This window comes from Lycorma delicatula, chromosome 5 (genome assembly GCF_047948215.1).
Source record: "Lycorma delicatula isolate Av1 chromosome 5, ASM4794821v1, whole genome shotgun sequence".
Taxonomy (NCBI): domain Eukaryota; kingdom Metazoa; phylum Arthropoda; class Insecta; order Hemiptera; family Fulgoridae; genus Lycorma; species Lycorma delicatula.
Genome location: NC_134459.1, coordinates 49,792,590 through 49,809,987, shown reverse-complemented (window position 1 = coordinate 49,809,987; position 17,398 = coordinate 49,792,590). Strand labels below are relative to the sequence as shown.

Here is a 17,398-nt window from a genome sequence, read left to right as displayed (position 1 = left end):
AGTTTTTTTAAATGTGAAATCTAAAATTAAAAATGAATTATTTTTGTAAAAAACAGTTTTATGGAATATACGTTATATAGCCGAGATTAAAATGGTGATTTTAATATTGCGGTTATCAGATTAGTATTCTTTATAGATAAGATATTTAGAAGTTATCTAAAGATTAGAAGCGGCACCAGATAATAAATGTATTTTTAGTGAGTCATTGATAGTACAGCAGTAATATAATTATTGTATATTGTTTAAAATGCTTAGCATTCTATTATAATATGAATATTTACTCTAATGATAAAACCCATTTAATATAAAATGCAAAGATGATGATATGCTAAGCTGTTAATATAAATTTAAAACTATTAAAAACCATTTATAAAAATTTTACTTAAAATCTATAACTAGAAGGTCATTTTGATTGTTAAAACATACTTGGGAATTAGCATACAAAAGGTAAATGAAGACATTCAGAAATAAATTTCTTTCAAATCAATCTTTAGAAAAGTGCTTTTGAATGCCAAGTACAGTTGGTTAAATTTGGAGAAAAAAATTACTGTTCGCAATTACACCTCTTATTAATATTATACAGCTAACAGTATCATATTAATGTATAAAACTGAAAGTTTGTTACTTAATAATCCAAAAACTACTGTACCGATGAATATTTTTTTATAGATACAAACTGATTTTTTGTAGCCCTTATGATATCAGTCTACATAAACCGTAATATTGTACGCTAATTTTAAAAAAATGAAGAAATTATGCAATTTTGAAAAATTTGTTTGTTAAATGTTTAAATTTCTTCATCTGGCAAGTAATACTGCACCAGTGAATCTTCTAAAGAGAAATATATGGGCTACAAAAAATCCGCAAGCTGAACTTAAAGCAGCACCCAGAGCTCCAGAGAGTGAAGATCAAACACATGAGCGTCAAAAGTATATGTGCAAAGCCAAAGGTACCTGCTAGTACCATATAAGAGAAAGTGTGCTTATCAGGTCAAATGTTGATGTCTTAAATTTTTGCATATCTTTATGTTTCATGATACTTTCTACAAAAATCTTTTAACATTTAAGAATTCCAAAAGGATGTATGTATATACAAATGAATGCTGGCCTGGTTTTTGCTTGATAATCTGGATGGACTAATTTGGATAAAATTTGGCATGAAGATTTCTTTATATGGGACATAGATGCCATTTGATTTTGGTCACAATTGATCAAATAGACGGGGAGATAAAGACCTTATGGGTGCACAGTTTCAAAATTTTACTCAAAGGATGTTTTTCCACATAATTAAATGCCCCTTAAGTAATTAAAATACTTTCCGATCGTTTTGCCTTATTCAAGATAAGCTCTTTCCCTTTTGTCATTTCTGGGCTCAAAATCGCATTCTTGAACAAATTAGATTATTCCAGGATTTAAACCAGAATGTTTATAATCTAGCATACTAACAGTACTTCAACTTAAGTATCTTGTACTTTATGATAATCAAATGAAATCATTTACATTAATTTATAGCATTTTCTTTGTTAAAAAATGTAAGCACATCATTTAGTTGTAATTCTTAGAACTATGCGCTAAATTAAGTTAACAGTACAATTGCTAGTTTAATTACATTTTGATTTTATTAATATCAATTTTTATGTTAATTTTATTTGAACGTCTTTAATATTTTTATTCATCAATTAAATAAGTTTTTTTTAATTTATTTAAATTCAACAAATTTAATTAATTTTAAATTCAGTAAATAAAATTAGTCACATATTGACTTGTTCTCTATTGCGCTGCTGTATTTACAATTTTGTTTAAAAAACTTAATTAAAATGTGGAGTAAAAGTGAATTTACAGCAGCCAAAAAACAAGAGGATAGAAGCATGGGAGACACCTTCTGTACATCTGATGATTATTTGTATTTAAAATTATAGCACATTAGATTTCCAGAAAATGACAAAATATAAGATAAATATAGAAGCAAACTAATTATTTTATACTATTGTTTCCATTGTAGAACAAAAAAAATAACATTACATCTTTATTGTTTATTTTCATTAAATCATTGTAAGAAAAATCTTTGTTACTGCTGTAGATATTTCAAATTAAAAAAAAAAATTAATACTATTGATCATTTTTTTCATGATAATAAAAATGTATTTGTAAACATGTACAAATGTATTTTATAAACATCTTTGAATTGCAAAAAGTTGTATTAATCAAATTACTACATTTAAATACTGTAAGGATCTTTGTAAAACAAACCATATTTAAAAATTTGTTTTTAGGTCATACAGTTATTTACATTTGCGTTAAGCTTAAGAATAGGGCAAGAGACAGGAACAAGTTGTGATCAGTTTTAGTATATTAAAAGAAATAGTTTTAATATATTAGAAATAGTTTTAGTATATTAAAAGAGCATTGACAGTGCACTGTTTTCTATTTTCAGATAAACAATTTATTTTATAATCTGCTTCATCTTGCAAAAAAAAAAAGATTAATACTTAAACATACTTCCTCTGCTTCAGTAGTATTCAATTTTAAGAGTAATAATAAAACCTCCAGGACAGAAGGGTTACTTTTTTTTATGCAATGTTATAACTATTTATATCTAAATTATCAATATAAAAATAAAAATTTTATTACATAACAATTGTCATTAACAAAAACTGTTCTATTCATAGCCATTAGAACAGTAAGAATTTACTATACTAACAATTAAGAGGTGTCATTTTGAATTCCACAGTATTGTTCAATAATCAAACATGCAGATATTATTTATTAGCAGTTTTAAGTAAAAACAGTGCAATTTAATTCAAAAGCAGTACAAATCAACCATGGAAACTGTATATTCTCCAACATAAAAAAATTGTGAAAATTCACTACAAATATGGTGAACATTTCAGAGACAGTCAGTAAATATTATTATGTTTTTGGTCTAGTCTATTATAATGTACTACCATCTAGTATATAATTGTAGAATTAATTGCTAAATTAGAAATAAGCTCTGTCAAGATATTGACAGGTCTGCTCAGATTTGTCAAGATATTCGTAACAGTTTGTCCTCAAAGACTGCCTACGTTGCATTTTATTAAAACCTTTTTACTACATGGTTACAAGGTGCAGCTGATGCAATAATTGAAGCCATAAGACTATGCTCAATGTTGTGCATTCATTGATTGGATATTGGAAATAAAGATTGAAACTGATTTTTTTTTTAAGAAAATGAGACCGGTACTTATCAGTTATCTGCCCACCATGTAGTTAGTTCTTAGATGGCGCCACTGAGACACTATATTGAAATAAGAAAATAAATAAATATTATCTAACCAAACTTAACCTATGCTCATTAGTCAAAGTTAGCAAGCATAGGTTAAGTTTGGTGGTTAGATTATATTTATAATTTTATTTATTTATTTTCCTATCTCAGTATAACGTTTCAGTGGTGCCATCTAAGAATTAACTAACTACAGTTTGAACCCTTTGGAACAAAAAAATGCATGATGTACAGATAACTGATAAATACCATGAGACCAATTTCCAATTAAATGGGTTTTGAATAAACATAACTTCCATGTTTGGGTCTCCAAAAAATTCATAGAATAATTGTCAAGTAATATCTCCCATTTACAATTAAAGGTTTGGGCCAGCGGTTCGGCACGATTGACTTCATATGGCCTACATCAGATGAAATGGATTTGACTGATGTTTTTTTTAAAGTAAAATGGCGCTACAAGCCACTTAAGCTGACAGAATGATGGATTATTGTATAAGAAATTCCCAAGGTGGATAACCTCATAAAACAGAAATATCAATTGGGCGCCTAGTTTGTCATATCGAACTCCTCTTGACTTTCTTCTGTGTGGATTTTGAGATGAAACAAGTCTGCCAGTAATCTACGTCCAATACATTTCAAGCAGAGTATTCAAGTTGTTAAAACTGCAGTTATGTGATAACATGATGCAGAACCTCCTTCATAGTACTTACATTTGTAACAGAATATGAGACCATTTATTAGATACTGGGTTCCACACTTAATCATAAATTTTTACTTTTTATTGAAATAAAGGTAATGTCATCAAAGTAATATATATGTATTATTAAATTAAAATGGGAGTAATTTATGGAAAACCATTTACTTTTAACCATTTTTTTAACTTATTAATGTTACCAGTTTAAGATAATAATCAATCACTTTCATAATGATTTTCCTGATTTGTAAATTTATGTTTATATTTTTGAAAATGTATAATTTTTTTAATATTGTCATATTCATTGTTGACATTTTTAAAAAATTATTGATTATCTATACTAGTGATAAAGTAATTTCAAATAAGGTTGTAAAGTTTTACATTTAATCATGCTCTTAAACAACTGTTGGCTCCGCAAATGAACAGTTCAAAAATAATTATCAAAAAACCCCTAGATCATCATATAAAGCTACATTTACAGCTACTATACATTTTCATGTAAGATTACCATATGTTTTAAGTTCTCATTATTTTGGATTAAAAATACTTTTTGAATAATCTACTAGTGCAAGTAAAGAATTTTGAAAATCTCAGCTTTCATAGTAGATATTGGGGAGGGAATATTACTATCAGTTTATAATTGTTATGATTCAATAAACAACTTTTGAATTCTCTAATGAACTTTTAACCCCATTCATTCATAAGTTATGTTTTTTCTTGATAGGTATTTTTAATTTGCTTTATGAGATGACTATAGTAGACATGTTTGTTACAATTCATACATTGATCACCATTAAGTTGTTTCACTGCTCATGAAAATCAACAAACTTTTGAATGCTGCAAAACAATATAACAAACAAACAATTAATTAGTTGTAGCTCGATGATAAATATTGAAGGATAATGCAACTGATAGTGGATTAGTCATGAATGACACCACAACACATCATCTACTGCGAAATACCACAATTTCTTGTCTGTGTGCTATTTAAAATATTTGGAAACTCTGTGAAAAGATCTTGTATGTATAAGTAAATGATTAATTTTACTATTAAATAATAATCTCATATTTTGTTTTAGAAATCTTCACCAGTAATTGAAAAGAATGTCAGTAATCCTATACAGAGTGGTAAAATACAAAAACAGGAAGCCAATAAAGTTTCAAACGTAAGTCAATTACTTTTATTGGTAAGGATAGAATTTTTCTTTTACAAAGATAAATTATTTTTATTATTATAGAAAATAGCAATTTTTAATATAAAGAACATTCTGTACAATTATATAGAGTACTGTTGCATTTATTTGGATATTATGAAAATAAATATAAATGAGCTTAATAACAAGCATTATAGATAAATTCTTCTTCTTTAAGGATTGATATGACAACCATTTGATTACTATCTTAATTTGTCTGTCTTTTTGTTAACTTTTTAGATCCTGCTGATAATATTCTTAAACCCTCTACCCAGCAAGAACCTACAATTATTTTTTCTCATGGTAATTTTCTTATTCACCCTCACCACAGCTTCTTTATTTGCTTATTACCAGTTTGACAGAAAAATCTGTTATGACTACAAAAAAGGAGTAAAATTAAGTCATTATAGTTTTACTTGTAACTTGTCATTTTATACAGTAATTAAATTTCACTTAGAATTAATTATTCACTGGTTAAAAACTATTATCTGTTTTTTTTCCTAATTTAGCCTCCCTCTGATGTTTCCCATTAGTTAACCGATAATTCCTTTGTGACTGCAATTTCAATGTTTCAAATTGTTTACCTTTTGAACAAAATCATTACAAACCCCAAGGAAAAAAGATTGCAAACTGCAGAATCAGATGACCATATAGGGCACAATGTCACACTTAATAAGATGCCCAACAAAAATATCCATGGAACCTCCTGCAGCATATGGTTATGCTGTTGGAACCAATCTGTTGAGTTTCAGTTGTATAAAGTAGCATAGTTACCATACCATAAAAGAATCCTTGAAGAAGTACAGGCCTGTGATTTTGAAACCACACACCGAATAGCATGTGCATGCTTTGACTTTCCTGTGGGTTGATGTCAGACCTTTAAGGAAAACTTTGATTATATTTCTTGAAATGTGAGAATAAGATTTATAACTAAAGAACAATAACATTATCTTTGGCATTTTGCCTCTTTTCAACCATCATTTTATGAATAAAATTTTTATACTTTGATTTAAAAATTCCTTGTGCAGAAATTTTTTTTGTGGCGGACTGATGTGAAGAATGTGTTTTGGTTACCTTATTGCTTCAGTGTTACTATCCTTGACATACAAATTATTTATTTACGTAGAAGGTGTATTTCTAAAATTATTTATTCATAGCATTACTCTATCCCTATTAGGAATATGTTTTTTAATCTAAGTTAAAATGATTGTGAAAAAATGTTTACAACAGAATTATTATTTTTTTTGAACAGGTTATTGTAAACTCAATATTTACCAGACTGCCATGATTGCACTTATTCCAATACATCTCTTACAATCTTCACTCCAATTTACACAAAGTGTTCCAGTGTTATAACAATAAGATAACTATCTTATCAGTTGGCTTAAACCTGCAATTTACATCTTTGTTACAGTTTCTTTTTGTAAAATACTATCTTTGTTGTCTCAGTTGTCATCTTATTTTATGCATTGATTTCAATTCTTGAATTTAAGGTTGTTAGTGGTTCATGTACGAGGGTTATTTTTTTTCAAGGTCCGATCGGTCACGAAATAAAACCCGCGCAAAAATCAGATGAACCTTTGCGCATATGTGTTGCGCAGCATCTCTAGTATGGCCTTCAATCACGCCGCGTCACTTCGTTTAGTTCTGAAAACGCAGCTAGCATGTAAACATGTCTACAACAATAGCATCTCCCGCCAAGTGTGAAGTGCATGTGGTATTTCGATTTCTTCAGGCTGAGGGGTGTAATGCAACTGAAATTTATAGACGAATAAGTATTGTGTACGGTGAAACGTCAATGAGTGACAGCAAAGTGCGACAATGGTGCAGGAACTTTAAAGCAGGACGTACAGATGTTCATGATGCAGGCGGTCAGGGAAGGAAGCGAGTGTCAACCGATGATCTCCTTGAGCGAGTGGATGAGGCAATTTGAGAAAATCATCGGTTCACAAATTCTGTATTGAGCGATTCATTTCCTGAAATTTCAAGGTCAGCTCTGTACATCATTGTGAGTGCCAGACTTCAGTACTGCAAACTGTGTGCAAGATGGGTTCCCAAGATGCTGTCCGACCATCACAAAACAATGAGAATGGATGTCTCCCTAGCGTTTCTCGAGCACTACCACAATGAAGGAGAAGATTTTTTGAACAAACTTGTCACAGGGGACGAGACATGGTCCATTTCGAAACACAAGAACAATCCAAACAGTGGATACATTCTCATTCTCCCAGTAAAACAAAATAGTTCAAGCGAACTTTCTCCAACAGAAAGTGTATGGCTACTGTGTTCTGGGACCGGAATGGAGTTCTCTTGGTGGAATTCATGGAAGGTGGCACGACCATCACTGCAGCCTCACACTGCATGACGTTTACGAAGGGCAATTCAGAATAAGCGGAGAGGAATGTTGTCATCAGGCATTGTCTTTCTCCATGACAATGCTTGGCCGCACACTGCAGCTGTAACAAAGAAGCTCCTGCAGCATTTTGTTGGGAAGTGTTTGATCACCCACCATATAGCCCAGACTTGGCTCTATCTGATTTTCACCTCTTTGCTCACATGAAACGCTGGCTAGGAGGACAACATTTTGGCAAAGACATCGAGCTGCAGACCAGCGTAGAAACATGGCTGAAAACACAGGCGGCTCCATTCTATGACTAGGGTATTGGAAAGTTGGTACCACGCTGCGTCAAATGTCTAAATCAAAGTGGCGACTATTACAGAAATAGCGTAACAATGTAAGTACCTGTTACAAATAAAAAATTTTTTATTTTCACTATGGTTTTAATTTCGTGACCGATCGGACCTTAAAAAAAATAACCCTCGTAATTAAAGCACTGGGTACAAAAAGTCCCAGAACTCTTTCTTAATACTACAGTTAAACTGTAATATTAAGCCATATTTCAGAGTAGCAGTAATATTTGTCACAAGTGATTGTGACAATTCCTTAATTTTTTTTTTTTTTAAACAAAGTATAAAATTTAAAATGGAAAAATAATTTTATTTATTTATTAAATATTTCCTTTTATTTGTAATTATGTACATATTAGCTAAGAGTTCAAAGAAACCATACCCTTTATTTTTACTTTTTCTATATAACTTAACTTTTTAGTACTGATATTTATTACATTTAAAACTAGACTGTTCAAAAAAGACTCAGAACAGTAATCCTCATTACAGGTTTTTCTAGAAAAGTATAAACAACATTTATTGTAAGCCTATTCTATAAGTATAAATATATTAATGGGAAATAAAGCAGCAATTTAATTTATAACTGTATTACAGAGGTAACAAGACTATAAACAAGAAAAATTATTAAATAAAATATCAAAGTAAGAAATGTTCAAACTTTGAAAAAATATTTCAAATTTATACTTATATTAAGTAATTTTATGTTAAATAAAAGCACAATTTTTTCTATGACAAGGACAAAAATTCCACTAAGCTGACTGCTTAACAGTATCCTGAGGCTATAGAAATTTCTGCTGTGACCCTGCCCGCCAATCCAGTACCTTTTTTCTGTGATACTTAATACATCAATTCAAAAATATATATATTGGAAGATTTTATATATTGTATAAAATAGTTCCCAAGTATTTCTTATTGTTATTTTTTCAGCTGAGGACCATGTAAAGCAACATTTTGCACCCACTTATTTTTCTTCCGGGTAGTTTTATCTTGGTCTTCCATAGTTTTTCACCCTTTCGCTTTGTTTTTGTCTTCTCTCTTCTGACTGGATATTGCTTTCTTCTTTTCTTCTCTTGGAAACATTTGAAATCTTGTAGCAGTTTTCTGAAAATTTTATCTTGTACTGTTTCTTCAGGGGTTTTTTACTTTTAGGTATTTTTGAATCAATGAAATCTATTGATTTCCATTTTTTCTCAGTTTTTGTTTAATGTGGTTAAAGATTTGTTTTATAGCTTCTTATGAAATATTTTCATAAGATGATAGGAGAATTTGGCTCTTCTTTTTCTGATAAAATATGATATTTTGTCAGTTTTATTGTATTTTTTATAAAGATCCTTATTATTCCTGAATTTGTATTTAGTTTTAATCTATTTTTTATTGATCCTAGGATTTTTTCATGACTTTCCTTTCTTTTTTTCTATTATATTTATTTCACCTAATTTCAAGAAAAACCTGATACATACAGTATAAATCAACCAGATCAATAGTTGCATGTAAAAGATGTGGTTTGTATGGCAGATCAATAATTAATTATTGGGTTACTGCAGGATATATTAAAAAATATTAATACTGCTCTACCAATCTAAAATATAAACTACCTGAAATATCTTGGGAAATTTTTAACTCAGTTTCTTATATAAACTAAAGTTAAAAAGTTCCAATAAACATATTTCTAAAAAAAATGTTCATTTTCCATCTGTCTGTCTTTTTACATTTTATTGATAGAAATTTGTATGTTAAGAATATTTAAATTTAATAAAATGCAGATACATGTTTATTAAGATATTCAATGAAAAAAAAAATTTGGATGTATTAATTTTCAAAATTTTTATTAAGGAATTCACTCCCAGTGTTATTCTGTTTTTCAGCATCACTAAATGCAGTAATTGGGGGAAAAAATATATGGGAGGAATGAAAGGAATATATGATGATAAAATGATTGTTTTCATTATTTGCCTAATTTTACCAGATTTCTTAAGTTAAAGACTTATAAGCAAGTTAATTTTACTATATTTAACACTGATATGTTGAAATTAAGTAATATGATTTTGTTACAGAAGGCAGTAAACATTGAGGTACCAGATCTGAATCAGAGTGTGATTGAGAATGAAGATGCTAATTTGTTGAGCATTGAGATCTCTACACAGGGTGATAAAATTAGAAAATTGAAAGCTGATAAAGTTGATAAAGAACTATTAGCAAATGAAGTTAAGGTATTACTAGGATTAAAAGAACAATATAAAAATAAAACTGGAGTAGATTGGTCACCAAATAAAATTCCGGCTACTATTAAGAATACAGATACAAAAGGCACAGGGATTTCAGTCACAGATTCAAATGAAATTAATAATAAAATAATTGTCCAAGGAGACAAAGTGCGTCAGTTAAAAGCAGAAAAAGCAAATAAAAGTGTTATAGATAATGAAGTTAAAATATTACTGGAATTAAAAGTTGAATTTAAAAAAATTACTGGACAAGATTGGAAACCAAATATGAATAAAAATCAAGCTACTGAGTCAAATAAAAGTGATAAAACTAATTTATCAGTATCTGAATTAAATAATAAAATTACACAGCAAGGTGATGTTGTTCGAAAACTTAAAGGCAATAAAGCTGAGAAACAGAAGATAGATGTGGAAGTTAAAGTACTGTTACAACTAAAGGCAGATTATAAAGCATTAACAGGTGAGGAATGGAAACCCCAACAGCAACCACAGCAACAAAAACAAGCAAGTGTGACAGGTAGTGGTGCTGGTGATGTGAATGTTTTGTCTGATAAAATAACGCAGCAAGGTGATAAAGTACGGCAATTAAAGTCAAATAAAGCTGCAAAAAGTATAATAGATGATGAAGTTAAAACTTTATTGAAATTGAAAGAAGAGTATAAAAATTCAACAGGTCGTGAATGGAATCCACAACAGAAACAAGATCCACAGACTGCAGATTCTGCTGCAGTTGCTGTGTTATCAGCCAGAATATCTGAAGTTGGTGAAAAAATTAGAAAACTAAAAGCTGATGGAGCCGATAAAAACATCGTCCAGGCTGAAGTCAGTGAACTGTTGAAATTGAAATCACAGTATAAGAATATGACTGGTAAAGAATGGCAAAATCCTGGAGCTCCTCCTAGACAGGTCGTTACAAATAAGAGCAAGGCTCCTGCTGCAGCAAAACCATCTCCAGCAAAAGCTGATAAACCACTGCCATCTCAAACTAATGTAAAAAAACAAACTCGCCTCGGTATGGAAGCAAAAAAGGAGGAAGATTTGGCAGATTGGTACTCACAGGTTATTACTAAAGGAGAATTGATTGAATATTATGATGTCAGCGGTTGTTACATTCTAAGACCGTGGTCATTTGCTATTTGGGATGCGATTAGAGATTATTTAGATAAAGAAATTAAAAAGTTAGGTGTATCCAACTGTTATTTCCCGATATTTGTATCAAAATCTGTTCTTGAAAAAGAAAAAACTCACATAGCTGATTTTTCACCAGAGGTTGCTTGGGTCACTAAATCTGGTGACACCGACTTAGCAGAACCAATTGCTATTCGTCCCACGAGTGAAACTGTCATGTATCCAGCTTATGCAAAGTGGTTGCAGTCTTATAGAGATTTGCCTATTAAACTGAATCAGTGGAATAATGTTGTGAGGTGGGAATTTAAACATCCCCAACCATTTCTTCGTACTCGAGAATTTCTTTGGCAGGAAGGCCATACTGCATTTGCTACTGCAGAAGAAGCACAAGAAGAAGTATATAAAGCATTAGATATGTATGAAAATGTATACACCAATTTATTAGCAATTCCTGTCATAAAAGGCCGTAAAACAGAAAAAGAAAAGTTTGCTGGTGGCAATTTTACGACGACTGTGGAAGCTTTTATATCTGCTAGCGGTAGAGCTATTCAAGGTGCAACTTCACATTTTCTCGGGCAAAATTTTTCAAAAATTTTTGAAATAGTCTATGATGATCCTGATACACAAGAAAAAAAATATGTGTACCAAAATTCTTGGGGTATAACAACTCGTACAATCGGTGTTATGATAATGGTACATGCAGACAATCAGGGATTGGTTCTGCCACCACGTGTAGCTCAATATCAGGTCGTAATAGTGCCTTGTGGTATAACAGTATCTCTATCTGAACAAGATAAAACTTCACTGATAAATTCTTGTAAAGAAATTGAAACAACTTTATCAACAGCTGGTATCAGGGTTTATGGTGATTACAGAGATAACTATTCACCCGGTTGGAAATTCAATCATTGGGAATTAAAAGGTGTGCCTATCAGATTAGAATTAGGGCCAAAAGATATTGCTAATGAAAGAGTAATGCTTATCAGAAGAGATACTGGAGATAAAACATCTGCTCAAACTAAAGATGTTGTGCATCAAGTGAAAACATTACTCCAAAATATCCATGATTCTTTGTTGAAAAAAGCAACTGTTGATTTAGAATCTCACATCGTCAAAACTTCTAACTGGTCTGAATTCATTAAAAAATTGGATGATAAATGCATTTTGTTATCTCCATTTTGTGGTGATATACCTTGTGAAGATAGGATAAAACAAGATAGCTCACGTGATGACAACGTTGAAGTCGGTGCTCCATCAATGGGTGCTAAAAGTTTATGCATACCATTTAATCAGCCTCAAAAAATCAAGCCTGATGATAAATGTATACATCCAGCTTGTACAAATAAGCCCACTGCTTATACTCTATTTGGAAGAAGCTATTAATGAATAAATGTGTTAACATACATTTTTTTCTTATTAATGAATCTGTGTTCCAATACTTTAAAATGTGTAAAATCTACTTTTGTTATTAACAGTATTGTTTCTGGGGTTACTGTACAGTTGTGAAAAATATATCTTGAGAAAGTATATATATCAGTGGAACTTAATTTAATTTTTTCCATTTATGTAAGTTACCCTTTGCTTTTTGAATAACTTTTTGTTATCGACAACAAAATTTATGTCAGGATTGTAAGAACAGCTTGTACAATTTGTTCAGAAATATCATTTTAATATATCTCATGTGATAAATATGGGAGAAAATCTGTATATACCTCGCTGGACATTCTTTTATGCCTGCACATTGTAATCTATTGTACGATTGTAATTTATCAAATTATAACTGGGAAAATTACTTTAACTAATATAATGAAAAGTTTTATAATCTTTTAAAACTTTTTAAAAGATTAAAAAGTTTTATCTAATATCAAGTGGATATTTTTCAAAATGGTTGAATCTCAGTTTATTTGGTTGTGTGGATGAATTAGTTTCACTAGAATATTCTACTTAGTACATTGCAATTAGTACATTGCAAGTAGCAATAATATTTTTAATCTGTTTATAAGCATCAGTGTCCAACATTTCAAATTTAGTTATTTTTTCTCATATTCCTAATCTTATTTTCATTAATTATTAAGTAACTAGCCACAGACACAGTCTATTAAATGTTAGATAGCTTTAAATTCAAAACGTGCACAAAATAAATTTTTTTGTATGACATATGAAAGAAAGAAATGTAATCCTGTTTTAAGTTGGAACAAAAATAATTTTGAAATTAATTTGTCCTTAGATTATTTATTCTAGCACAATCAGTCAACATGAAATCAAGTAATAACAATCATAGTAGACTGTTTGTTAAGCATTTTAACTAAAATTTAAAACTTTTAATACAGGAACAAACATTAATAATACTCATGCATATTTTATACTTTGCAATCATAAAAAAGGTAACTTTTTCAAACAATACCATCAAAAAAGAAACTCTAGTCTTCAAAAAACTTAAGAAAATAAAATTTAATTCAATGATGACAATAATTGCAATAATAATAATAATAATAAAAAACTGTACATGATAAATGAGAGTTAATACATATCAGACTCAACCATAGACAATTGAAGTACTTCATTGGGTTCATAATTGATTCCTCCTTCACTATGTTTAAGATGGCTTTCTTTAAAATGTGTTGCGAGTTGACATTTAGTTTTAAAAACAATATTACATCCAGGACACCTAAATATAGTGGATACACTCAACACTTCTTCTATGACTAAATTTGATTGCTCCTCCTGTTGCTTATTTACTTCTTCACTTTCACAGTCACCTTCAACTAATTCTAACTCGACCTCTTCCTCTTGCTGTTGTTCTTCATCTTCCTCCTCTTCCAGCTCCCTTATTTCATCATCAATTACATCTCCATCATACTCTACTCCTTCTTCATCATCACTTGCATCACAACTTCCCTCTTGTCTTTTATGCCATAAAAGATGTTTGGCCAATATCTGTGGTAAACTGAACAATCTGCCACACCTATCACAAGTATAAAGTTTATTATTTGAATGCACAACACTATGTCTGTCTAAAGTGTAGGCGGTACGGAAAGATTTATTACAAATTTTACAATCATAAGACTTAGATATTTCATCAGAATGAAATTTTTGCATATGGATTCGTTTCTTTTTAAGAGTGTGAAATCGTTCATTGCATCTAAGGCACACATGCATATGTCTATTGTGAACATCCATTTCATGTACATCTAGTGCGGCTTTACTCCAAAACTTACAACCACAAACATCAATGTAACACTTAAAAGGTTCTTCTTCGTGAATAAAAAATTTATGCAACGCATAATCCTTTTTTGTTTGCACAAATTTTTCACAATCCATACATTTAAACCTTCCTTCATCTCCACCATAAACTATTTCTTTTACCTGAAAAAAATTGAAGTAACATTCCTGAATTAAAATGTAAGAACTACTACTACCTTATCCAGGATTAAGAATAAGATTATTTATTTACATAAAACCAGTGCGCTTTAGGAGAAGGTAAGATTCAAAAATAATTGTTTTATAATTTGTTTTGTTTAGAACTGACCTTAACACAATTATTAAAAAAAACAGAGAAAATGTTTAAATATATTAAAACAAAATAAAGATAGAAACAACTAAAAATGCCTTTAGTTTCACAATGTTACATTTTCCCTACAGAGTTGAAGCAGTATAAATATGTTGATTTATAAAAGAAAGTACATAAATTTGTTGCGTTACACTATCAGTCTCAGTTTTTTTACAGCTTTGATACATGTAAAACACCTGAGATAACAGTAGCAACTAGTTTTGAGTGCTTGCTCTATCAGGAACGATGCTTAATACAAAGCAAATCCTATGTAAATGGAGAAACCATGTCACTAGTAGAGTTGAATGTCACCTGCATTTTAGTTGATTTGGATTGGTGATATGGAACAAATATATTTGAAGATATTAAAGCAATGTATGCAAAAATTGTCATCAATTAAACATGAAATAAAAATGGCACCAGAAATAATCATTATAAATCAATGATATTATTAAAAATCTCAAAACATTACAGTTGGTAAAACGCAAATTATTTTATATTAAAGTTAGTTTTAAAAATATTTTTATAATGTATGGAAGAAATAGAATAAAACTTTACATGGAAACTTGGATTCTGCAGAATTCTATCTGTAACAATCTTTTAACTGACCTATGAATTTATTAAATTATTTAAAAATTTAGTTAAAATTTTTAACTAATTCACTCATGAATTAAAAAAAAAAACAAATCTCATTCTAGAATTTTTTTCACAAATAAAATTTTGAATAGTAGTATTTTGCCAATTAAAACATTCCCATATGATAAAACTATAACTGCAGATTTTATTTCAAAACATGTTTCTAGATTAGATGATAATTATATAGTAACATTTTTAAATATAAAAATTTATTTTAAACAGGTTTTTAACAAAATTTATATTTTGTTTTACTATCAGAAGGAATTATTTCCTTAATTGTTACTTTATAGATAAATGTGCATTGCTGCTGGTAAAAATAGTACGGCAAAGATAAGCATTTATGTGCATGGCCAATATAAAAGGTCAATATAGGAGGAGAAAACTGGAAATGTGGTCAATCCCATCACAACATAACTTTGAACTTTTAGTGGAAATTTTATTGTTAAACAAGCAAGAATGTTTTCAGAATAGTAAAAAGTCTAGTAGTTATACAAAAAAATGTATTGAATTATAATCACAAAGACTATAAACATTTTCTGGAGCATATCTTGACAGAAGGGAAGATAATAAAGTTATAAATAATCTAAAAGGGACTTCCAGTAATTAAAATTGGAAAGCTGAAAATACAAGGTGCAACAATAAAATAAAGACCAATTTTTATGAGCAAAATTTGTCAACCCTGCAGCCTTAATAGACACACACTCCCATCTTTGACTCTTTCCCACTGTAGTCCAAGCAGCATATCCATATAATCTCTCAGTCTTGAGTGGTATAAGTGAACACATGTTTTGGTCTCTCGCCACAGAAATTGAAATGCAAAATATTGTGCCATGGTATGCCATTTCGTTTTAGTTAAACTCTGAGAATGGGACAACAACCTACAGTATGCTTCAAAAGGCTTTTGGAGATGAAGTTATGTCGAGAGCTCAAGTTTTTCATTGGCATAAAATGTTTTGTGAAAGCAGAACAAATATTGACTGCAGTGGACAACCATCAACCTCATGGATAGACATTAACAATGCCAGATGATTTATGTGAAATCGTATGATCCAGTTGAAGATTATCTATTAGAATGATTACAGAAGAGGTGAACTTCATCAAATAATAACAGAAGATCTGGGCATGCAAAAATGGTCCTGAAAAATCTCAGAGCAACAACAAGAAGCATGGAAAAATGTGGCAGCTGATCTGCTGATACAAGTACAAATCAACTGAATTATTGGACTGTGTTATCATTGGTGATAGTTGGTTCTTCCCGTATGATCGATTCAAAACATCAAATTTCACACTGGTGTTCGAAGGGGTCACCCACACCAAAAAAAGCTCACATTTCAGTCATAAGTGAAATGCATGCTTGTGTGCTTTGTTGATTTCAAAAGAATTGTTCATATAGTAATATTCATTCAGCCTATTTAGTAAGCAACCTTGGTGTAAAATTAAAGAAAAATCAAGTAACACATCTGATCACAAACACACAGAATGTAAACAGCTTGAATTAAAAAGAACCTAATTTTTCTATGTAAATAATAATCATTGTGGGGTCCTGGATAGGATGGTAAACTTTATCCCGCCCAATCTGATAGTTAGAAGGGTAGCATCTCTGCCTTTCATCTGGAGAATCATTCATCTCATTCTCTGAAGCAATACCTAACAGTGGTCCTGGAGGTTAAAAAAAAAATAAAGAAGTTGACAGTTTTGACCATCGTCTGTTGCACAATGTATAATCATAAAGTTTTTAACCTGGTGAAGGTGTTAAACCTGTGGAAATTTTAACTTGTTTAAAAATACAGATTGGGGATGCTACAATATCCCAGAAATGAGTGTATATGTAAACCAGACAATTTAAAGGTGGGAAAGAAAGTGTAGAAAACGAAAGTCATGATTGACACCTAAGGTCAAGTCAAGTATCGCAGCTGACAACATTTATGTCGTCAGAGAGCTTATCGAAGGTGATCGCCAGTTTTCTGTTGAAAGAAATCGCATCAGAAGTGGGTATCAGCTAGGAGAGTTCAATCCATTATCACTG

At 30.3% G+C, this 17,398-nt stretch overlaps 2 protein-coding genes across 3 annotated transcripts in view; one reads left to right on the top strand and one right to left on the bottom strand.

Moving 5' to 3' along the window:
- Window positions 1-12,715, top strand: part of GluProRS (Glutamyl-prolyl-tRNA synthetase) — a 65,488-nt gene extending 52,773 nt beyond the window's left edge. The window contains exons 14-15 of the mRNA XM_075366076.1: window positions 5,035-5,121; window positions 9,891-12,715. Of these exons, the coding sequence (XP_075222191.1) occupies window positions 5,035-5,121; window positions 9,891-12,569 (2,766 nt within the window). The 3' untranslated portion in view covers window positions 12,570-12,715. The remainder of the gene's footprint in view (window positions 1-5,034; window positions 5,122-9,890) is intronic.
- Window positions 12,716-13,612: 897 nt separating this feature from the next.
- LOC142324933 (uncharacterized) overlaps window positions 13,613-17,398 on the bottom strand; it is a 34,122-nt gene continuing 30,336 nt past the window's right edge. For both annotated transcript variants that reach the window (XM_075366077.1, XM_075366078.1), the window contains one exon: window positions 13,613-14,552. In XM_075366077.1, the coding sequence (XP_075222192.1) occupies window positions 13,707-14,552 (846 nt within the window). In that variant the 3' untranslated portion in view covers window positions 13,613-13,706. The remainder of the gene's footprint in view (window positions 14,553-17,398) is intronic.